We start from the raw sequence: 24,919 nt of genomic DNA, 5'->3' as shown, positions 1-24,919 counted from the left end.
TATGCTTGAACACCGTGCAAATAATCCATTTAAAGATCAACCTCAAAATTCTTGTTCCCTGATTCTCACCCCACTGGAATGTAGCAGGAGTCCATTTATCACCATAGGAATGCAATGACTGGTGAAAACCCTTCATAAGTTCACTTTACTTTCAAATATGAGGGTATTGAGATAATTTCTCACTCAGACCAGGGATCAGCTGCCTGTGATCAGGCCTCTTTGATCACTTCATCTGACTACTAATCAATTTATAAACTAGAGCATGTGAACTGACAGCCTTGCAATTTTGTCTTGGTAAAACAAATTCTCCTTTTATCTGTGTAAACATCTAATTCTGGATTTTTCAAGGGAATTGTGGTGATGGTAGTTGAAAATCTAACAAGCCCGCAGGCAAAGGGAAGTTGCAGTTGGCTTTAGCTTTTGTACTTGCTGTGTTTCACAAGAAGAAGTGAACAACCTAAAATTCCATTACATGTAGGGCCATGAATTCGAATGTCCATTTAGCATAGTCACACCGAAGAGAAAGGCATCACACTGGTCAATCCAAAGAGGCACCCACATGTTTCACCTATAAGGTTAAATTTTTTCTGTTATTTCCCCAGCTCCCATGAATTTCCCAACCAGGAATGCATATTAAGGGACGATTACACAATGCTTGGTGAAACTCCCTTTATTTATTTCACTTGTGTTGTTGCTGCTGCTGTATAAGAAAGAGCAAAATAACAAAAAGAACAAAGTAAAATAAAATAGTAGCTGACCCAAACATTTTTAACACGTTGAAATCCTATTCCAAATGCAAAGACTCTTTCTTTCTTTCTTCCTTTCTTTTCTTTCTTTCTTTCTTTTCTTTCTTTCTTTCTTTCTTTCTGCCTTTTCTTTGCATTGATTTGCACAAGCATTTTCTCTGTGAGCCAAATGCATCTCTGGTATAACTTCACTGAAGTCACTGGACTTACACCAGAGGTGGTTTTGGTCCTCTGTCCTGGGTAAATACAGTAGGAATAAATTGGTCACGCAGGCAGAGTGTCTGGCAATAAGTGCACTGAGTGGTCCTGGCAAACCAATAGGAAAGATCTAAAATAAAAATCCCAAACAGGTCTTTTATTTAACATAGGGCCTAAAAATCTACCGGGAGCTGCTGAATACTGCCCACTAACTGTACAAAGTATAGGTAGCATGCCTTCCAAATATCAAAATACCAGACGGAATGCCGTGAAAATAAATAACTTCTAATATAAACAAATGAGAACATATCAAACTGTTACCTCTTTAAACATAATGTAAATAAAAAAAATACCAGTCCTTCTACACAATAAATATTAAGAAACCATTGACATAGTTGAAATGTACTCATATAAATTAACAACTTTAATTACATTAGCCGAACAGACATTGGTTAAAGCACTGCATGTAGTATGCAAAATAATAATAATAACAATAATAATAATAATAATATCAACAACAAAACACAAAATGATAAAAACAAAATAGGCTTCATAATATCTTGGCTTTCATAATTTATATATATGTATATACATATATATAGTTGTGTGTGTATATATATACTGTAGATATATATATAATATGTATAAATACATACATATATATATATCTTCAACCCATCATCAATGTATTGTTTTTGAAAGTATTTAAATACAAAGAAACCCATTGAGAATTAACACAGATTCACTATATCTCAAAAAATAAATAGCTCTATAACTCAGAAGTGTTGTTTGTTTCTGCCCATGAAAATGTTGCTTATAGTTGTTCACAAACGGTCAAATTATTTACTCATACTGAAAACTTTTTTACTCCACATGTAATGCAGTGAGAGCAGATGGGGAGTAAAGCTTTTTTCAGTGTAAGGAAAGTGATTAGCATCTGATTCTTATACTGATGCACACTATTGACATGAGGTTTAACTTAAAAGAACTTAATCGTTTCCATTACATCTCTTCTACCTACACTGTAGAAATAGATTTTGCTCGCTTTATTGATGCTGACTGGTAACTTTCTAGGAAAGGAGACCCTCTGAAATCAACAGCATTGCTTACAGAGTAAGGCACTATTCCACATGAGTAACTACAGACCATAAAAATTTTCGTTTTGCACATAGACTTTACAGATGCCTGAACTTCTCTACCTCAGTGATATTGCTGCTAGCCTCTGTGTGGCCTTGTGGTGTCACAGTTAAAAGAACTTGATGGCTTAAATCTCAACTAAATACAAAAAAAGGAGGTATATATAACAGAGTCCTACTTTGCAATGATTTGGTAAGAGACTGTTTCTATTGCAGTCAATGACAAAACTCCCATTTCATTCAGTTCTACCGTTTTGGACCCTAGACAGGTATTCTGCTGTGACATATGAGTGCAGAATAATTATAAGCATCTGTAAGCATTTCCTTTTGCTAAACCCCAAGTATACAAATACATTTAGCCCTCCCAAAGAAACATCTTAATGTGCACTTCTGCCAGTTTCTTAGGCCTTGTATCCAGTGAGATTCTGACATGGAGAGGGGGGAAGACAACCAAATGTGGTCCACTGTGAAGCAAGGTTGTGGAGGTACTAAACAAATACATTTCTGTGATTAAATATATACTGAAAATAGATTTTCAATATAAACAGGAAGGAGGTTATATAGAATCATAGAATCATAGAATAGTTTGGGTTAGAAGGGACCTTCAAGACCACCTAGTTCCAACCCCCCTGCCATGGGCAGGGACACCTTCCACTAGACCAGGTTGCTCAAAGCCCCATCCAGCCTGGCCTTGAACACTGCCAGGGATGGGGCATCCACAGCCTCTCTGAGCAACCTGGTCCAGTGCCTCACTACCCTCACAGTAAGAATTCCTTCCTAATATCTAATCTAAATCTACCTTCTTTCAATTTAAAACCATCACCCCCTTGTCCTATCACTACACTCCCTGATAAAGAGTCCCTCCCCATCTTTCCTGTAGGCCCCCTTTAGGTACTGGAAGGCTCCTATAAGGTCTCCCCGGAGCCTTCTCTTCTCCAGGCTGAACAACCCCAACTCTCTCAGCCTGCCTTCACAGGGGAGGTGCTCCAGCCCTCTGATCATCTTTGTGGCCCTCCTCTGGACCCCCTCAAGCAGGTCCATGCCTTTCTTACACTGGGGGCCCCAGGAATGTGTTAGCAGTTAAAAGCTGCTTTTTTTTTTGGTATAGTCATACCTGAAAGGAGAAGTGATTTTTGAGACTGCATGCACTTGAACAACTGTTTAAATATGGTAACAATTTCTAATGCTATTTTAAGTACATGCAGGTTTAATTAAATCAAATTATCAGGAATGCGGTGTTTTGCTGGAATCAGTCGGTCTTGATTAACATCCCGATTTCTTATTTTATTTTATCATATAGTTTTTCATTTCCCCCTACTTTAAATAACTGACCACAAATCAAAACCCCATGACTGAATCTAGAGATTGGAGGGAGAAACCTTTAAAATCTGTGACTAGTATACACACACAAATGAAAGCTAAAAAGTGGGGCTTGGGAACAGCTACTTCTTGGTTTGAAAACCTTCTTCTGTTTTTGGTGTATCTATCGTGAAATATGCTCACCATATCTAAAATCCTATTTTCTTTCCTCACTTGGAAGTTGTCTCAGGCTAATTTCATGTTTTCAAAGGCCAGTCCCCATACACCACATAGAAGCTGGTATCAAACTCAGCATCAGACTTCTTTTTAAAGGCTATTTCTGCTTCGGCCAGGAAAGCCACGAGCCTAAACTTATTCTGCTTGCAGCCAATGGGAGTTTTGCCATTGTCATTTAGGGGAAGGTGCTGGGATTTCAGTTCTCCAATGCTCTCTAACTAATCACTTTTGAGAATAATTTTTACCAACATGAGCCATCTCACCTGCTTCCCTTGCCACTACGTTCAGAGATCAACCATGATGCAAACAGCCTGGTTTAAATAATTGAATTAAACAATGTTAAATATGGTGCCATTCATTCAAAATCCTTTCTCTCCCTTCACGGAACCTGTGATTCACCCTGGCTTACCTTTACTCATGTAAGTAGTTTTACTACTCTTGTAAGGAGACCAGTAGACGTCAAAGAGCCTGTTGACATGAGTAAGGGTTCTGGGACAATATGCATCCAATTTTAAGGCCAAGTCTAAAGCCCAGTGAAATAAAAGGTACTCTCCTCAACAACTGTCACAGACTATGATGTCCCTGTTCCTGCTGTTCCAGAGCCTGGCTCTACTTCTAGAAAAATGAACAGTAATTCTGCCACTTGCTTCAAATGAAGCAGGGTCAGGAACTTGGTTTGTTTAAGTTATAAAGATAAATCAGTTGTGCATCTTTTTTTTTTTTTTTTCTTAATTGTCATACTAGCATTTGGTATCCCTCCCTTTCCCCAGGAAGAAAACACAAAAAACCCAACAAACTTCTGCAAATAATTTAAATCAGAAAGCCTTGATATTTTACAGAATACTTTAGTGACAAATTTAGTGTTTACCCAATTGTTATAATTTTTTAAAATTTTTATTTTTGCAAATTGCAAACAAGTCTGTAAAAAATGTGTTGTATAAAAAGTACATAAATGTATAACCCATTAGCTGTACTATGCAATCTAAATACTGTGGAATAAATTAGATAGAAAACTTAGCTATAAGCATGTATGTTGATATCTATTCAACGGAGGAAAGGGCTTTTTTTTTTCTTTTCTTTCTTTTTTCTTTTTTTTTCTTTTTTTTTAAATCTCTGTTGATACATACAAATACTGACATGCGCCCATGCGCACATACATATGCACACACAGAGAACACCCACGCACACATGCACACACAAACAGTTTTGGCTGACAAAAAATGAAGGCCCTGATTACACTGTTTAAACATGGTTCTTGCCATGAAGGTGCTAACACGCTATCCCTAGCCAATGTGACCGGGTTAAATTGTGCTATCTTTTTTTTTTTTTTTTTTTTTTTTTTAATTTTTTCTTACAGACTGTGCTCTCAACAAGGTGGGGAGCCACATTAGCGCTTCTTTCCGTGAGAGGCATTTTGAAGCCTGTCCCGTCAGAAGACAGCTAACAGGGGCTTGGTCCTGCAAACCTGTGAGAGTCTGAAGCTTCAGGCTCAGGGTTACCAAACTCAGTGTAAGCAGGGCCTAAAGGTTTCTCCCATTCCCTCTTATCATCCCCCCCTACCCAAAGACAAGTGTTGTAACTTTAACATTCTTTTAAATATGACAGCGATAGAATTTTTTAAAAAAACTATCTACCTATGCCCTACGGGTTGGACCCATCAGGTTAGGTGTTGACACTGAAAATTAGGTCTTACAGGTAAGGCGCAAACCCATTAAGAGTTGTCATGCTAGAGGGTGGTGGCTGAGACAGCCAGTCTTTCGCTGAAGACTGCGTTTCAAACAGAAATCCTACCACAACTGCCATTTTCTGTATATTTGCAGGGGCGATGGTGGGCAGGGCCCAAAGCTGCTTGCAATTTTACATCGAGACTTTCTAAGTGTACACCAGCACTTTAGGTTTCTCTCACACAAATACCATTTTGAACGTGTAGCCTCCCACTTGGTAGTAACAAACAAACAATCTTTTAACATAATGTGCTTTGCACACAAACATTCATTGTTTTAAGAACATTAAAGTGAAGCCAGAAGTGCTTATACCTTGTGTATACATACATATATACATACAGAAATATATACATATGTATATCCCTTGTATAAAGTTGTTTCCCAAAAATGCACAGTTGCTGTGCATCAGGGACAAGTCTTAGTGTTGTACATGCAAAAGAGTACAATTATACTTAGATGGACCTTGGATCTGAGCACATTGGATCCAAATCCCAGGGCTTTTCTGGGCTTACTTCAAATGGCAATTTGCTGTTGAGGGCACTATTTGAATTTAACTGGTTAACAGATATTCTAGCCTGAATGTAATCAACCCACTGACCCTTAATTCAAACCCTAACTTACTACAGGTGAATGGTACCAACCACAAACAGACTTTTTAGAGGCTCGCACAAATGTCTTTGGTGTATGTGTCTATTCATTTTAAGGTACAAAATAATAATAATTATTATAATAATAAAAATAGCTATTTTGTGTGCTGTAGCAGTTCTTGTATAGCTCACAATAAGTGCAGCTCTCGACCCCTCCCACACCCAACCACCCTCCCTTGCAAATATTTGTTAAATAAGGATTAGACAGGTCAGACACCATTGTAGTGCAAATAGTAAACGATTAAAAATTTTTTTTTACAAAATATAGAAATGTTTGGCTCCAGTAACTGGACAAACATGTTCCTTTCAAGTATCTCTCACTGAAGAATTTTTTTTAAAACAAGTTACTTCCATTTAAAAAAAAGTCTTTCTGTTTTTTTTTTTTGTCTTTCTCTCGCAGGTAAACAGTTTCAAACCAACTAGGTTGCATAGTTCTAACGTTGTAAGCACCTTTACAAAATGTAACTTTTATTCTTTCATTCGTTCTCTTTTTAATTCTGTTTTTTCTTCATTTTTCTTTTTTCCTTTTTTCTTTTTTTTTTTTTGTAAATGTAGTGCAGAAGATGAAGGTGTATACACCTGCACAATATTGTCCCTTTACCAATGTTAAGTATATGTATGTATGTAGTGTCTATATGTATAGAGATATGTATATAAATACATAGCCATATATATACACACAAACACTACACACCTACTCAGTTCCTCGGTAAATTTTGGGGGAAAGTGCCAGTGAATGTAGTGTTCATACACATGGCTTTTCAAGGAATTTCAATGACATTTTGGACTTAGTCCAAATTGCTGCAGATTAGATGAGCTGCTACCACTGCTTGAACTGATGGGTAACTAAGGGAGGGAACATAACTCCCCTAGTCATAACTAAAGTTTAGTATACTATGTAATAAGATAAGGAGCATACTGAAAGGAAGGGGAAGTCCCCAACCCATACCGCCATTCAGACGTATCTCATTCAAGCCCGGGTTCATGAAGCTTTCTTCCTTTTTACAGCTGAAGTCTTTCCTGATCCTCCATAAGTCTTTTTTTTTTTTCTTTCTCTTTTCTCTCTCTGTTTTTTTTTTTTTGCTTTTATTTCCGATGATTGTTTCATTCAAAAAAGGCTATACCATGTCCGGTCTTTCCTCTTCTTGGGCTTTTGATACATTTTCTTCTCAACGAGAAGGGTCTTGCACACACATGCGTCTATGAACAGCCACACTCCTCCACAATCATGTTCTGTATGTCTTTCTTAATGATGTTCTGGCCGTCATCATAGTAGAGCATGGACATGGGCCGCAGCTTGGTGGGCACACAACATGACTTGAGGTTGGCAAAGGGGCTGTGGCCCCGCATGCGGTAATGGTTGATGACAGTGGAGTGAAAAGATAACGATGAACCAGATGTGCCTGCTATATGGCTGGGGCACTCTCCTTCGCAGTAGTTGGCATGGTAACCTGTAGGTGCAATGATCCAGTCACTCCATCCTATGTCCTTGAAGCTGACAAAGAACTGCTTCTTGCAGCAGATGTTGACTTTGCCATCACACTCCAGGCCTCGTCTCCGCCGCCTGTGCTGGCGGTCCTCTGAGTGCCGGGCAAGCATCATCAGGAAGGGCCGATGTGATTGCTCCTTCTCCTCTTCTGTGAATTCTCCAGCTTCCTTTTCTTTCCCTTCCCCATCATCTTCCTTTTTCTTCTTCTTGCCCAGTAGCACCAGGCTGGCTCCAGTCTCTTGGCACAGGTCACAGGCAATCCGCACATCCAAAGAGCTCTTGCCTTGGTCCAGGAGTCTCTGGACACTGCTGGAGACAGGAAAGATGTGCCAAGTGCTCTTACGGGTGTCCACTGCCTTTTCTGAAATCAAAGTCTCACTCCTTTCACCTTTCAGTCCCCTGTCCTCTGTATCTTCTGCTCCTTCAGAGTTGCCTTTTGGCTGCCGCTGCTGTTGAAACAGGCGGATGGTGACTTTTGTCCTGCTCCGGTTGGCCTTGGAGACCTTCAGGAAGAGCCACACTTCAGCGTGTTCCACCACCGATAATTCACTGCCTTCCTTGGAAATCTCAAAGTGCAACATTTTCTTGGCTGTGCCTGATTTGGTAAATGGAAATAGACAGGAAGAACTTGTTAGTATGTCTGCTTGCATTCTGTTAAAGAGAATTCTGTTACTGTTGCCACAGGCATGAAGTTCCCTATGTTTCCTACCTGGATCTTTAAATTTTTATAATTTTTCTGTTCTAACCTTCCTTCACCTCATCCCCTCCTCAGTTTGTCTTTTGTGAAAATTCTCTCTTTAGGAAAGTATTCCTTTGCCTGTTGTTTTCCGGTATTGTATTTTAACCAAAGCATTTTGTTAAAGTAATTATATAGTCATTTATGTAAAGCATCTCACGGCAAATAACCATCAGTAGCTGCTAAGAGTTCATTTGCCTAAGCTGTCTTTGTGATGACTGTTACCTGAAAGGCAAAAATGCTTTTGTGATGACAGTCCATGACTATACATACCATACGCATACAAATCTGCACCTAATAGCTAAAGTTAGGGAGTGAGTTTCAGCCCTGCCAGTTCTTTGGCAATACTTTGGAAATTATGTGGGAAGGAGGTCTGCCCTTTCTCCCTCTGTAAAATGCCATTCTTCAAATGCATCTTAAAAAGAGTTGTAAATGTCAATTGTTTCAAAACCAAAGAAATACTAAAATATGAGCCTCAGCTTTAAGAGGTTTGCAGAGTTATATTGTAAAGAATTGTAGAATTGCAGCAGGCAGACTCTTCATCCTGTGAGATGTTAGCTGTAGATCCTGTTCTTAATTTAACACACTGTACTTGCTGTGATTATAGTAATGGTGAATACACTGAGAAATGAACTAAAGAACTGTATAATTATGGGGATGGTTCTCTGGCATAATTGTATCAACTTGCTGAGATGTCATGATGATGATTATGATGGTGAGGGGGTGTTTCTCTGATACAGAGCTCATATCCCTGGCAGAAGTTGGAATGAATAATGAGGGCTGTTTAATGATTTGATCACTAGAGCATGAAAAAGTTAAGAGAGAATGAATTTGCTGGGGGGGTGGGGTGGTATTATTTTTTTAAGAGAGGTACTTTTCTGTTTTCTTGACAAAAGAAAAAGCCACGTTGGCATCTTTTGTTCTTTCTCAGCATGGAGGCCAGGATGGGCTGGGGTTACAGATTTGAGATGCACAGATATCTGACCTTAGTGAGACAGAAACAGTATTGATAATTATCAGTTTGGCATTGATACTATTCTTGAGCTACCCATAGTTGTTGGCCCAATTCTCTGTGCAGTGGTTCTGCTCGTCAGGGAACCAGAATTTTGCACCGTAAAAAGGACAAGTGGTGATCAAAACTGAAGTGGTTGGATGCGTACAGGAAAAATTTCTGTCATGGCAGCAAGGCTCTCCTCCTTGCTTCCCATTGCCACTGAACTCCACTAGTACAGGCTCCCTCACCATGTCCCTGCTCCCCTGTTCTAAGGTGAGGCAGAAGTGGGGCAAAATCACAAGAGACATCTATCCTGTATTCACTTGCAAATTCAAGAGTTCCCGGCTTCTGAAGTCTGCAGGCAGGCTGTGCTGCCCTTTGAGCTACCTGTTGCTTTCCTTCTCTGTGAAGTCCTGGCACTGACACATTCAGCTTTCCCTGGTGGCATTCCCAGGTCAAAGAGACAGACGTTTCTGAATTACAGTGGCCAAAGGGCACAGTGTTTTGTTTTTGTTTTCCCTCCAAGTGAGAGTGTGAAGCTGTGACTTTAACTGTCACTGAGATAGGGAAACACATGGTTTGTGTTAACTGCTTCTCACAGACTTTGCTGATGCCAGTCTCCAAAGTGAGTTACATTAATTTCTCAGGGAGCTACAAGAACTGCTGGGACTGTGCCTTAGAAAAGGAAGTGGCTTATAGAAAAGACAAGAGCAAGCTGACCCGTACTGTGAGGCACAGTGGAGTTACTGTTTTTCTATTCTTTTTTAAATAACATTCATTCAATAATGACTGAAAGTTCATTAGTCAGTTTTTACCAGCTAACATATTTTTTTTCCATTCTGGAAATGAAACTATGGCAAAGCTGCCAGCTGTGTTGGAGCAGAGGGCAAGTGATAGGCATTAATCCCACTCCTGCCTGGGTTTCAGAGCATGAGGAGATGTACAATGACATTCCTCCAGTCCAAAGGAAGTCTGGTCTAAGAGGCTGGTTGCCTTGTACATAGCGATGTTATAAAGAGAGAATTCTCTCTATTATTCTCTACAAGAACGGATACTTCTAAGGCCTGCGAGGACCATCCATCCAGCCTGTGGCTTCATTCCCCCCGACTCTCTCTTCTAAAGCAAGCTTATAACTTTAGCTTATCCCTTTCCTTGGCACAGTCCCAATAAACCCTTTCTGAGAGGGACCTGGGCTTCAGGGAAACCTGAAGGCAGGTGACCTGCCAGGAGTGGGTTGCTGCCTCCAAGACTCTCCATCCAACCGCTTCTGCTTGCTGTCCCTACCCAAGGAAACCTTGGGGGAAAAAAGATGGTTTAGCCCAAGCTGTAGAAAGTGTTCTGGCACCAGCAGCCTCTTCCCAGAGCTCACAGTGTGGTGCAGGGAATAGGCACATATTGCTGGGAAGTGCAAAACTTATTCTGTGTTCCTGAGGTACCAAGCCGGGCACAGACAGTAGTTCTGGTGCTAGGAAGGATCCTGTGCATAAGCAGATCAGTTGTGCTGGACATGAACATGGAAAACTGGCCCCGTCATGTACTCTGAAGAAAGCAGCTGGGGTGTGCAGACCTGCTTCAACAGGGGAAGAAGCTGTATGGCCCCATCTGATCCGAAAAGCCAGACAGGCCTGCGTTACAGAATAACCTAATGCTGTTAAGTGCTAATGCATGATATTTCACATTCTGTTATTTCCATGCTAGTGAGAGTTGAAAATAGTTATGAAGTGACATCTCCAACAATAAATATTCATATTACCTTATGCACTGGCCAGAAGTGTAGCAATGCAACCAGTCTTTTTGACAGATAGTACTACATGAAAGAAACAGGATCTCAAGAACTCTCTTAACTAGTTTTTCATATGCTCCTGTATGTGTGAAAGTTGAATTCTTCCTCATTACTAAAAACATTAGAATAGCATGTTGAAAGTACCCAAGTACTTGCTTTTTCTTCACTTGAGGGAAGTGAGCTTGAGCAAGGTAGTATAAGACATGTCCTTATACAGGGATAACAGCCTCCCTGTAGGTTGTTAGCTACAGTAACAGCCTCTCTGGATGTGGCTAGCTACATTTTCACACACGAATGGTCAATTTAGATCCGAAAGAAAAAAGATGCAGGAAGCTTGTATGAGCCTAATATTTCTGGATGAAACAAAATCCTAAGTCCTCAAACCTGCATAGCTAATAAAATGTTTTATAGCAATTAAAAAACCTTTCCCTTTCACAGATCTTTTTAGGAGGAGACTGGGAATGGTGGAAAGTTGGGCAGAAAAAGCATGCTTTCACGTTAGGAAAAAACGAAGCTTTTCTGAATTCTCTCCACATTCACAACTAGTTTGTTACAATCACACAGCACAAATGCTATGAATCCTGCAGTCTTTACAAGACCACTATGCTCAGACAAGCTCATTCTGAAATCAGAGCTTGGCCTGTGCTAAAACTGAATTGAGATCTTTGGATCTGACTTATTATGGTTACACATTCATTTTATAACAGGATCTTTATACAATAAAATAAATTCTTCAAGGGTTCTGAGACAAAAAAAAAAAAAGGCTGTATTTAATTTTCTCCAAATATTGCTTACGGATTTAGCGGTCTTTCCTTTTTGGTCCGAGTTAATGACCAGGTTCAAAGTTTTGGAAATATATACTGTTCATCTAACTGAAAGTAAAAAGGGGACCTTCCTGAAAGTTGGAAATGGTACCACTTCCATAATTACACTTTGTTTATCCTCTTGTCCTGCCTTTTCATCTGCCACAGCTGATTTGCAAGGGTCTTTTTCCATTTCTAATCATCCTGCTCCTCCTGCCTGACTCCTGCGGAAAGACCCACAGCCCCAGCAGCGGTAATGCCTTCATCACTTCCATGCTCATATAAACGGCGATGTCAACAGCCCGGATTGTTATCATAGCAGAAAGCAGCTGAAAAAGGAGACGAGGGATTACTTTGGGCCCCCTTTGATTGCTTTTCCTCATCTCCCCTTCCCAAAGCCTTGGAGAGGCCACCTCTCTGCTTTACTGCTGAGCAAAGTCCCTTCCAGGAAGAGGGCTGTGACGCCGAGGGAGCCGTCTAGCAGCGCGAGTGACACCAGCAAATGCTGTGAGAAATGGTTAAAAATACAAGCCCTAAGAAGTAGTGCATATATGGTAAAAGTTTTAATGGAAGGAGTTACTGAATGGAAAGAAAGTGTAGTATCAGTATATACAGCATGAGACTTTGCTCGTATCTGTTTTTCTCTTCAGTGCTGCTCGCACACCTTTTTAGGAGAGAAACCTGAACGTGCAAGCGGAGGGGCGCCTGCACAGGTACCCCCCTCCCCACCCCTGGAAGGGCTGCTCAGGGCTCAGCGTGGGGCTCTGTGCTCGGAACCCCCTCCCAAGCGGTGCTGGGCGCCGGGCAAGGTGCGGGAGGCTGTGGAGGGACTGGCGGACCCCATGTGGGCCTGGGCGCGGGGGGACTGGCGGGGGCAGCCCTGCGTGGGGCAGCCCTGCGTGGGGCAATCCTGCGTGGGGCAGCCCTGCGTGGGGCAATCCTGCGTGGGGCAGTCCTGCGTGGGGCAGCTCGTGCTGGGCTCGTGGCAGGAGCCTCCGGCTCCAGCGCGCTTTTCCTCTGAGGCTAAGGATCCTTCCTTCGGTATCGCTGGCTTTAACGATGCAGTCGAAGCTCATTTATTGGCAATTTGCAGCGGGATTCAAGATCGAGCCCTGTTAGTTCAAGCTATACACGTATACTAGGTAGGGTCTAAGCTAGGTAATTAAGAGGGTCTTTTTTTTGAGTAAAATGCTAAGATACTTAAAATTACTTTTTTTTTTTTTTTAAACCATATGCTGTTAAATGATTAAGGCTGGTTTTTTTCGTTATGAAAGTGATTATCCTTTCTGACATTATAATGTGACTTATTCTTAATTTCTCTTAAAACACAGTATTTGAATTTTCCTTTGAAAAATGCTCACTCTGTAAGAAGGTGCTGTTACTTTAAATTTCCATGCTTCACCGCTGCTTAATTTTGAACCGTTTTTACGTTATACTGTAAGTGAACTGTTTTTCCATACAAAGCAAGCTTTTTTTTCCTTTTTTAGTTGCTAACTTTACTACCGCCTATGTTTAGATTTGGGGGAATTTGTACTGCGTGCCAATCTGTAATTACATTCAAAAGCATCCTTCTCTTCACTTCTCATTTCCGTTCCCCAGGAGACAGAAAAAAATAGGTTACTAGAAAGGTTCCTCTAAAGAGAGTGAAGAGAAGAGCATGGTTATTGAGAGATAATTGCTCAAAATGTTTACTAATGAGTGACCACTAGAGTTAGATGAATTGTTCACAGCGTAGAATTTATTCAGTGAATTTAGCACTGTTATCGTCTGGCAATTATCTCCTAGGCAGACTGATTATTACAAATGTGTTATTACCGTGATTAGACAGTGGCCATTTTTGTGAATGCATTTCAGCCTATGGATCACTGGCAAACAATTTATTCCAACTACTCATCGCCCCTCATATGTGACTGGTCATCCAGGTTGCGTACTTTCGTTCCTGCTCCCTGACTGCCTGACTGCTGCCTCTTAGAAAGGGAGGAGCAATTATGGCACAAATAACAAACACCTTATCTTTATCTTCACATACTCTTTACTGCCAGCAAAAGGATATTTTTGTTGTAAGAAAAAATAAACCAAAAAAGAAAACCAGGAAAAAGAACTATTTCCCAAGCATTTGTGGGGGAAAAAGCAGCAGCAACCTTATTTAAATACCTTTTCTTGAAAAGTTAACCCGAAGGGGCATTGACAAGGTCATTCAGAATGTGAAATAATTCACTTGTGGTGAACCTTGACTCTCCTCTGCTATTTTGTTAGGAGGGAAGCGCTTTACATCCACAGCCTAGAGTTCTTTCCAAATTGAAAGCCCTTCCCCCACATGGCTTTAAATATTTAGAAACAAAAAAGGTGTTTGTTTGCTTGAAGTTTTTTGTTGCTTGATTTTTGCATTTACGTCTAAAATAGCTCAAGCAAAGTTTAGGGTCACTTGCACCAATAACATAGTTCAAGGTAAAAACAATACCAAGTCTTTGTCTTTTATAAAAGAGAGAGTAATTTTTTTTGTACATACTTGTAATAATTTGTTGTAAATTCTAAAATTAAGTGATCGGAAGCTGCCAGTCTGTTTTCATTAAAATATTTAATTTCTGTGCATTAAGGTGCAAATCCCAAGCCCACTGAAATGAATAACAGAACTTCCAATTGCTTCCGGTAGACTAAGCTTCAATCCTAAGTCAATCTTTCAAAGCTCTGTTGCATTAAATGAGATTACCTTTTCATACCCATATAGACATATCTAGATATAAGAACTCCTCGGCAGGAATCATTTACGCATACGCAGTGTAGATACATCCTGCACACAGGAGAGCACATGAATGCACATACGTATCTGCAGGAATCTATTCTTATTACAACGGTGCGGGTACAGCTACACGGGTATATAAGCATGTATGCCTTGGCATACCCATACATATGGACATACATGTGCTTATACACACAGACTGGCAAATGCATACTCAGATATGCCCATCTGCATTTGCGTACAAAACTGTGTGCATGACTACACACAGAGATGGACACATACAGTACTTTCTGTCCCTGTGTCTCTCAGGTATCTTTTTCTAATCTGGTTCCCACCATCTCAGATTTGTTTGTGCTTTCTCAAATTGTTCTCAAACTAACCAACCTCCCTGAATTCTCACATGTTGTTACAATGAAACAGATTAATACAGAATGGCTTTCTTCTTCTGGAATTAACTTGCTTTCATTTGCTAAACTTGAAATCTTTGATATAGCATGCCAAAGTAAAAAAAAAAAAAAATCAGGGGAAATAGGGTTGTTTTCTAAAAGCCAAGGAGATTGCATTAAAAAAAAGATGTGAGAAAATCAGCTCAGATGATGATTCATGGTCACATTTCTCAGTATTTTGTAAAAAATAATAATGATAATTTCTGATCTCTCTAGATTCCCAGAACTTCTAGCATCCATCAGTTTATCTTTTTCCCCTTTGCCTTTTCCTGTTTCCTTCCCGCATTATTTTACTTGCAGTCTTCCACTCCGGTGAATCTCTGCCTTTTAAATAAACTAGAAGAGAGAAACAAGAGCTCCACTCAGAGAAGGTACAGATAAGCGTAAAGATCTCTGGGTTTCAGGATCCAATTATGTAAAATAGGAGCTTGCAGGAAGGTTGCCTTGTGTGGAGCAAAAAGCCTTTGGAGTGTGCCCTCTCGTGGCCATTCTTTATTCAGCACGGCTACCTGTACCATTAAATGCATTTGTTTTCAAAAGAAAATTGACGGAATGATTTAAAGAGGCATAAGCGACCCATCCTTTTTTTCCTCCTGAACTGCCAGCCTGGCTGTAGAGGAGTAGGTACCTTCCTAGGAAAAGGCGTGCGTGTGTACACACGTGTATGTGCACATGAAAGTGGACATCACATGACCAAGTCAGTTCACCTTGAATTCCGTATGAAGTGATACAAAAAGATAGAAGTGGTCTAAGTAGCTGTCAGACTTCTCATTTTTTTCCTGACAGTTCTCCTAACGATAAGCCTTTGGATTTCAGTATTTCCATCCCGTAATTCCTATCACCTTCTCGAGGGCTGAGGTTAGCAACCCATTTCATTGGTAGTTTAGTTGCCAGGATCAAGTTCACTTGGCAAAATCCCAAGTCTGCCTAATAAGCTATCTACGTAAAATAATGAAAGAGTTAGTAGCCAACCATATTTTATGAGCATTGGGTATCTCAGTTATAGAACCTGTTGGATTTGCGTGTCACAAAATTATATGACCCCTCTCCTCAAAAGTCTATTTTTAAGACCTTGAAGTAACCCACAGAGCTCTGGCACAGCTACCCTTGTAGCGCAACTAATCGAGGTCAGTAATCTTAGTTTGATATGCAAGTAGAAAATCATTTTCGTGTTTTACTTGTAAGAGTGCCAAAGGACAGTAGGGTGCATTTGTAAACTTTTGCCCAATACTCGCAGTCATTAGTTTTGCAAAGATCTGCCTGGATTTGTTAGCTGTGAAAACTACCTGCCAACTATTTTGCTGATTTCCTGGACATAACTACACCTGTGCTTCAGACAAGTTCACTGCATTTAGTTTTCCCTTTAATTGTCTGAAGCCTGTGCTCGTTTGAATTTTGGTCTATTTTAGAAAATAGCAGTCTCAAGCCAGAGCCACGTGCACAGGGCACTATTTGTTCATTCACTCCATTTCATTGTATGTCTGAGGATACAGCTGATGAAAGATGGAAATACTACTTTTTTATGAAGGCAAGTAGTAAATGTGGCTTCTGAAAGGTAGGGGGAATGGCTGGTTTATGTCAAGTCATACTCAAAGGAAAAAACAGCCTAAAGTCTTATTTCTCTTTCCATAGACCTTTATTTGATACAACATGAGATGTTTCCATTCATTTTCATTGATTTCCTATTGCCCTCTTTTGAAACAGAGTGAGTTTCACATTCAAAGCAGGAAGAATGTTAACCTGACTGTGAGAGAAACATGTTTATTCTCTTGCCTGGTGTTTTAAACTTATCCAAACTCTTCCCAGTTCCCACAGAGTGAAAAGTAGGGACTGTCCATGTGGCTGTATTCTATACCTGTCTGTTTAACTCATACTTCCTATATGACATGTCACTTGCCTTCTTTTTGCCTCACTTTCCTCAACAGGAAAAATAATACTGCTTTAATATTTGACACACCATGCTGCTGGTGCGTGAGTGGGAAAGACCGCAGGTAGAGTTTACTTAAGTTGTTGCAGCATTAGCACCTGTAAAGTGTGATAGACCCTCTGATGTTAGCAAGACACCAAATATGAATGGCCATAGATGAAAAATAAGATTTAGCAGTCCGAAGTTACTCCACAGAGTGGAGTTATTTCCATTATAAGCCCAAACCCTAGAGCTCAGTTTCTAGGTTGCTAATTGCTCCTCCCTCCTCCCAGATCAAAGCCTAGCAGGTATGGGAAAGAGGGCCGGAGCAGCCCTCCTGCCTCAGTGCTGAGCGTGAAGGTGGAGAACAGCGGCAGGGGAGAACAGGCATGGGAACACAGCGGATGCCCCTGTCCTTCAGCTGCACATAGCATAAGCCTTCTTAAGTGAATTTGGCTAGCAGTGGTAGGACAACGCTATGTAAATCAAACTAAGTGACGCGTTAGTGTTGGGTAGCTTGCGGCGGGGGCGATGGGTGGCTGGACTATTGGCCAGCGTGTGGGCAATGGCATGATTTTCGCTGCTCACGTGACCCCGAGAGCCAATGGCTTCAGGAGCCGCCGTTGGAGGGTGTCGTACTGAGGACGCATATATCAAGTTCCAAATTCCTTTGTGTCAGAGCTCAGGAGAGACAATAATGTGTTTACAAATGATTGGGACTCACACAGTGAAGAGAAACCACTGCTCATGCCATATGTGTTTCACTGTGCTCAGAGCGAGCTGCTGAAAACCAGGTGGGGAATCTGACTCGTAGACAGCTTAGAGATTTCCTTGCTTTTAAAAACTAATTTCTCAACTAACGTTGAGCCGCCCCTGCTTCTAATGACCACTAGCATTGACACCTTCTGCCTGCTTTCTGAAGTGGAGGGGATGGGAAAACTGAAAAGCCTGAGCTTTCATACGAAAGAACTGATAATGCGTATATTGACAAGGACTCCAAAGGCAAGGGCTCCTTGTACAGTTGGAAATCGGACAGCCAGCAGGAATGTCTGCTCTTAAAAGCATGCACGCTTCTTGTGCATGGCTTCCCTGCAAACAGAACATCTGAGTCAACAGGTTTTCAGGACTGGAAACTCTGAGTGTTGTCTTAATTGTTTATACTGCTGCAGCAAACTTTAAACTAAAATGCTTGGAGTTCCTTTGCATACTTTGCCTACCATATGCTGTACCAAACAAAACAATGACATTCTTTTAAAACCGTCTTGGCAACAGGAAAAATGCTTTGGCTAGACGGCATCATAAAAAGTTGCTGTTAGTTAGATGATAGAATTATTGCAAGATACTGCTATTGATGCATGTATAAACATACATATATTAACAGATACATATGCACACACATATACATTGAATTAAAACAGGTTCTGGTCCTATTCATGTAGGAACAATACAGTAAAGTACAACTTTAGAGCTGTTTCCTATAGGCAGTTGATGTGAATCTTAAGCCATTACTTAATAAATATCTATATTCTGAGCTCTTACTGTATAAGAGTTAGGGAAAACAGAACTGTGAAAGAGTTCAAAATACACTCTACCAAGGTTGCATTTTTTTTGGCAGGAGCATTTTAGGAACAGAATCGTTTTTTCCAGTATGCAAAAGTCTGCATTACGAATTGGATCAGCTACAGCAACTTGTCCAGTTCTATTGAAGTCATCTGACAGTCCCTGCAACTCTTTATTGCTGAAGATACTGTGTTAAATTAAAAAAAAAAAAAACCCAAACACAAAAAAGCCCTTTCACTTCTAGAAGTTAAAGCTGCTTCATCCGATTTTATAACTTCCACTATAATTTTTACATGAAAGGATTGTTTCTCAAGTAGTTTGCAGCTCACTTTCTGTCTTGATAAACTCCCGAAAAGGCTTCAGCCCTTTTTCTTTCACCATCAGCTCTGCAATCCAGTACTTTACTGCAAGTACTCTGGCTTCACAGGCACAGTTTGGAGGATCCCGCTGCAGCCTGACTTTCTGCTCAAGATTGGTTAGAGAGCTTCCTCCCTGTGTGGCTGTCTGTGCTCAGCAAGTGTAATCTGTAGCCAAGACTAAGTCAGAAAAATCAAATTTCTTCAGAGTCCTGTTCCCCCCATCCCATTCCTCCTTCTCCCTTCCCCCCAAGTCTCATCCTACAGCCTTGCAGAAAACATTATTGCTGAGGAGAAGAAAAGAAGTTAATTGCAGTTCTGGCACAAAGGATATTTTACAGTTTTGTTTTTCAAGCACTCACCTGATTCTGCAAATGTGATGATTTCTGAGGTTTGCTCCACGACTTCATTCATTTCGGCTCTTCTTCCAACATCATCCTCTATTTCCACATAACCATCCTCTCCCACCTTTCCCACATGGAGTTTTTTGATGGCATTTAAAAGTGCTGCCTTGGGCACCGGCTGGGTGATATTAGGTCTGTCCCTCAAGTGCAACATGTTCAGTATGTGCTTCTTTACTGCTTCCACCATCTCAGGCTGTGAGCTGGGCACATCCTTTGAGAGCGTGGCAAGGGCACATGATGGACAGTCAGTGACTGAACTGTGCCCCTCGGATCCTGGGGTTGGGGAACTCCTCACTATAATCCAGCAAAGCACCAACAAAAATCCTCTCTTCCAAAGCAAAGGCATCCTGGCAGCAAAAGTTGTTGTGATTCCCTTTTTAAAAGGCCCTGCTTTTCCTCCCCCTTCACGCACAGTTTTTTTGGGGCTGGTTTGGTTTGTTTGTTTGTTTGTTTGTTTTTCCTTCTCTTCAGCAAATTCTCTGGAACAAGAACCAAAAGTTTTCTGTGAAGTTTTGTTTGCAGGTTCCCTCTCTGAATGCAATAAGTGCTGTAGATGTTTGTGGCTGTCAGGGAGAAGAGTTCTGACTCTGTCTCAGAGTAGGAGAGAGACACAGAGAGAGGGAGAGAGAGAGAGAGGACGGATTGGCCTAAAGTGAGTGAGTGAATGAGAGAGGGAGGGAGTTTTGTCTGTGAGTAAAGGCTATGATTAGGAAGGGGGAGGAACAGGCAGGCTGGCTTCCTTATGCTCATTGCTCCCCTAACACACACCTCTCTTCAAATATCACTACTCGTGGTTTCTGCCCTCCCCCCTTTCTAAAATCTCTTTTCATTTCTGTAAATTTACTCTTTTTTTCTTTTTTTTTAAAATCTCTGTTTGACCATCCTGGCTCCCCCGGCTGTCATTCCCCCCCCCCCCCCCCTTTTTTTTCCTTTCTTTCTTTTTTGTTTTGTTTTGTTTGTTTTATTCCTTCAGCAGTATCACTGACTTAACTAAACAGAGGAAACATGAATGAATGAAAAGAGTGAAACCTTTTATTAATGAGCACCTTGCTCTTGGTCCTGCCTGGTATTGTTAGGGATAGCAGGAGATGTTAAATAGCTTATGAATGAGATGGGGATGAGGGCAGGGGCTCCGAATATTTTGGGCAGAACATTATTCTGCCTGGAGTAGAAGAGAAAAGATCTTTTCTGCTCAATTCTAAATGCTAGAGGTTATCAACACTGGCAAGAGATCTGACGGGAACAAAATAACACTGTTGTTTGAAGGGCTATATAATACATGATACACTCTCCAGCTGCAATATGCAGCCAGGCACTGAAAGCCTGAGCAGGAATTGGTACGGCACATATCTGTGACATGCTAAGGTAGTGTCCTCATGCCAGAAATACCCCTACTTCCATGCTAGTCTGTGCCTAGAAGTTCTCAGGCAGATATATTTAGGTTTGGGGTTAATCAAGTAATGTCTGAAAAATGCTTTGAAGGTGAAAAGTGTTACATGTCATCTGGCCAAATCATACTCGCTCCTGACTCAGGCAAATCCCTCATCGATGCCAATAATAATTCTGTCTGAGTGAAGGCTGAGTAAGATCTACATTTGGCCCATTGTTATTAGAAGGCACTTTTTGTTTCATTCATTTAAACCACAGAGAGCAATCACAATATTAAAATAAGACATCAGGAATGGAAAGCAATCTAAAACACTGCTAGGAGCTGGAGTTTCAACCAGTGTTGGTAGACCCTTGTCAGTTTATGCCTGTGAGGGTTTTGCTCTGCAATGAAAAGGCATTCCCCGTGTCATTGCCATGGCTTCATCTTGCCTTTACGTTCTGTAGCCTCTCCGTTCTGTTCCTTACCTAGCAAGGGTGAAGTTAGCAAACTCCTTCACATTTGAACTTGGTAATGGAAAATGAGAAAACTACAGCTGATAGACTAACTTTTGAGGTTCTTCCCCTCCAGAATTTAACTTGTACAGATTTTCTTAGAACACCTCCTGCTTTTTTACTATTTACCCTCTTTCTTTTCCTTCCTTTCATTCTCTCACACACCTCTGTCTTCTCAGGTGTGCTTGCCTCCTACCCAGAAAATATTCCACTTTCACTATATTACTGTCAACCATTGTATTTTAGTGGAAAGGAGTAATTTATAAATATAAGCATTGTGAGGTCTCAATTTCCATGAGATGACTAAAGGCACATGGGCTGAGAGACAGGCAAGGAATTATAGTTAGGGTAAGTGAAACATACAGAAGTAATTGAACAATCAACTAAAGTTTTACAAATGTTATATATTGCAAGTCCTTTTCAATTAAGCTCTTTTATAAGTCTTTCACTGTTATAAAGCATCCACAGTACACCCTCATCTGTGTTTTACTGACCTCAGTTGCTATACTGTTATATACTGTTACACTTATGGGTCTGTCAGCATTATAAACCCTGCAGCCATTCTTATAAACACATCTTTGTAACACAAACCTCGCTATAATACATCTAAATTTCTTGGATCTTGTGAACAGCCCAAAGTCTGTTGTAATTATACGAAGTCTGAAAGTGAGCTTGAAATAGAACTAAAAGTTTAATTGGACGAAAAAATAATTTCAGATGAAAATATGCATTCATGATTAGATGTACTAACAGATGACATAATTAAAGGGGTTATTTATAGTTCTAATATAGCACCTATCCCAACAGTGTCTAATGAAAAGTAAGGGATAGGCATAAATCAATATAAAATACAGATAACTATATTTGGGTTCTTGCTGTGGGGTATACATTGCTTGCCATATATAACAGGTACACTTATCACAAACGATCTCTATTACATATAGGTATAGCATATTTTACTTGCATGCCATGATGATGACAGATTTAACATTAAAGCATAACTTTCTAAAAAGCACTGTTTTCTAAAAGCAAGTCTGCGCATACCGCTGATACATAGTTCATTTCTACTTACATACATACATACATATATGTACAAAAATACATAGTGTGTGAATAAATATAGAAATGGTGGTTTAGCCTCTTTCTATAAAATTACCTGAGCTGCAAAGCTCTGTATATGCATTCATTCAATATAGCCCTTACAGTATGCAACAGCATGCACAGGAATGAAAAGTTTCAATTTTAAAAGAAAAAAGCTGATTTAAAGTTTTACCTCTCTAGTCCTGACTCTCAGAAGGAGACTGCTGTATTGTGCATTAAGAACTGGTGAAGTTCCTCTTTGTGGTATTTATAATGCGAAGCTTTATACTGTACTTCTCATGTGTACACTCACATATAATGTCTGTCAAAAGTAAGTGGGCCGGATCACTGTGCTGGATTGGTTAATCCTGTTACATCAGCAATTGACTGTTTTTCCTGTATGAGACATACTTCTGGTAATTATCTAATGGAAACTCCTAATTGTCTAGCATGACAAAATATCGTGGATTCAACTTGTAGTGGTGATCTCTGTATCCATTTAAAGAATAGAACTTAAAATCAGACTGAAAGCAAACATTATGAGTCAGGAAGACACACTCCAACTTGTTTTATTGCATAGCTAGATATAGATATTATTAGATGTAGATATCACTGATTTAGTTCAAATACAGTATTTGCCAGATACTTAATTACTAGTTTGCAAATTGTTTTCTTCTTCTTTCATACCTAAGGATATACCAGATAATCTATTTGCAAATTTGGATTCTTTTCAAATTCAGGAAAATGCATTTGATTAAGAATCCTTTTGCTGTGGATGAATTTTTTTAATTCGGTCTTTGTATAAATATGTCCTTCTGTTAATTTAGGGATCCCTTTAAAGCTCTTAAAAAATGAATCATATTGCTCTTGTCCAAGTCTCCTGGCTTCTTGACGTGCAGATTGCATCACACTATTAAAAACTCTTTAGACATCTAAAAATAAGTTACAATGAATGACAGGTCACATTTTTCACAAGTGTGATATTAACACATGTGGAATAAAATAAAATGCAGTTTTAATTTCAGTTTACATTAATGAAAATCAGAAATAACTGTATGCCAGTTAGGCAGTAAATAAGTAATATATATAAGGTCAAAAGTAAATCCCAAATCCATCTCCTTTCTTAAACACACATAATTGCTGGCTTTATGTGGTACCGTTTATGACAAATGGCATGATCATGCAGTCTTTACTCATTCAAAACACCCACTGATTACCAGAAAATCCCCATCCTTCAGATTTTTTTTTTGGCCTGAATCGTACTTATAATTGTATTTTTATGTCCTGTTGGTAATGTAAATTTAATCTGTCTTGGAATATGGCTGATCTGGATCAGGGAAGAAAGATTTAAAATTTTCAATTTACGGTGATACCAGGGAGTCCTTCTAGCAGCATTGATTCCAACTGGTGTGTGCGCTGTATTCACACAACAGCTTTGGTAGAATGAGCAAAAAATCAGGAGTTAATGGGAAACATATGACCAGATAGGTTGTTTTGTTTCCCAGGTTTAATATGCATATAATAAGTTTTCAGGCTGTAACATGCTGTGGATTGAAGCCTCTTGAAACAGGTTTCAGTAGCTTTCCTGCAATCCGACATTGGGGGTTCCAGTTGTTACAAAGAACAGCTTTTTTTTTTTCCCTTTTTTTTTTTTTTCCCTTCAGGGATGGTGAGAGACATGCTTGAAGAAACAAATTATGAGCATGCACATACCTAGTTATTTGCAGGACCATATTTTTAACGGGGATCCTGAAACTGAGTTTTGGCAAAGGGCTTTTCCAGCATGGAATTCTGTTTTTCTCAGGAGCAGACTGAATTTGGTTTTAACCGGCATCCTAAAACTCTTTGAAATTAGTTACATACTGGTAGTGCAGCGACTGTTGTAATCTGGCAGCAGACATATGCCCAGCAAGAGATCTTGTATTGCCTTGGTTTTACAGAGAGTGGAAAAATTGCCCTGAAAGTGACAGAGTTATCTTCTCCCCGCACTGGGAGTAGCGCGGCGCTCCATTCGCAGCAGCTGGTGCAGCGGCCTCTGACCACACAGCCCTACTGATGCAGCACCCAGCCGGGGTGTAGCTTCTCCCACAACGGCGGCGGCTCAGAGAATTCCCAGTGCAAAAGTGTGTGGTCTGTGACAAAAAGAGACGGCTACCGAGGGAAGCACAGCAAACACGTACGTGATTTATAGCGCAGGATAACTTCTGAAAGGAGATTAGGAGAAGTGAAAAGCATTATTCATTTCAGAGCATGCTCCTTATTGCCTCAGGGAGTCCGTGTATAGCTTTACCAAAGGCCTAATGAAAGCTTTACTCGGTGACTAATTTTTTTTCACACCTATTTCTCTCTTTATAAATATTTTTCTCCCCACCCCTCCACTTCTTTTCATTTTGTTGAACACAGCAACACCTGCTGGCAGTGGTCCGGGAGTACTGCTGGAAAGACCCACTGATCTAACTCTTCAGACCAGCTGCCATTAAGCACTGCCAAGCCATATTAATGAGCTGCCTCTATTTTTACCCCTTCCTGCCAGCAAGGGCAATTGCTCTTGGGAAAGACTGTAGCTGGGGTTTTTTTTCTTCTTTCTTTCCTTCTTTCCTTCTTTCCTTCTTTCTTTCTTTCTTTTTTTTTTTTTCTGGCAGCTTCAGATTCCAGATAATCATTGTTCATTTAGTGAAGTTGGGATTTCTAACTTAAATTCTGATACCACTGACTGAAACCACATAAAATGTCGGAGTGATGCTGAGCCTAACT

The 24,919-nt window shown here is 40.2% G+C and overlaps 1 protein-coding gene across 1 annotated transcript; it reads right to left on the bottom strand.

The window, feature by feature from the left end:
- Window positions 1-655: 655 nt before the first annotated feature.
- INHBA (inhibin subunit beta A) lies at window positions 656-22,496 on the bottom strand. Its single transcript, XM_069812369.1, has 3 exons — window positions 22,359-22,496; window positions 19,163-19,683; window positions 656-8,071 (listed from the first exon to the last, which is right to left on the bottom strand). Exons 2-3 carry the CDS (start codon window positions 19,548-19,550, stop codon window positions 7,188-7,190), a joined length of 1,272 nt encoding a protein of 423 aa, XP_069668470.1. The 5' UTR covers window positions 19,551-19,683; window positions 22,359-22,496; the 3' UTR covers window positions 656-7,187.
- Window positions 22,497-24,919: the final 2,423 nt, after the last annotated feature.

This window comes from Haliaeetus albicilla, chromosome 2 (genome assembly GCF_947461875.1).
Source record: "Haliaeetus albicilla chromosome 2, bHalAlb1.1, whole genome shotgun sequence".
Taxonomy (NCBI): domain Eukaryota; kingdom Metazoa; phylum Chordata; class Aves; order Accipitriformes; family Accipitridae; genus Haliaeetus; species Haliaeetus albicilla.
The sequence above is the reverse complement of the archived record's forward strand: the minus strand, read 5'-3'. Positions and strand labels throughout refer to the sequence as shown.

Excerpts from the sequence above, each read along its gene's own strand:
- INHBA (XM_069812369.1), bottom strand. The coding sequence starts at position 19,550 with ATGCCTTTGCTTTGGAAGAGAGGATTTTTGTTGGTGCTTTGCTGGATT. Across the intron at positions 8,072-19,162 it reads CATCACATTTGCAGAATCAG|GCACAGCCAAGAAAATGTTG; the intron begins GTGAGTGCTTGA and ends TTACCAAATCAG.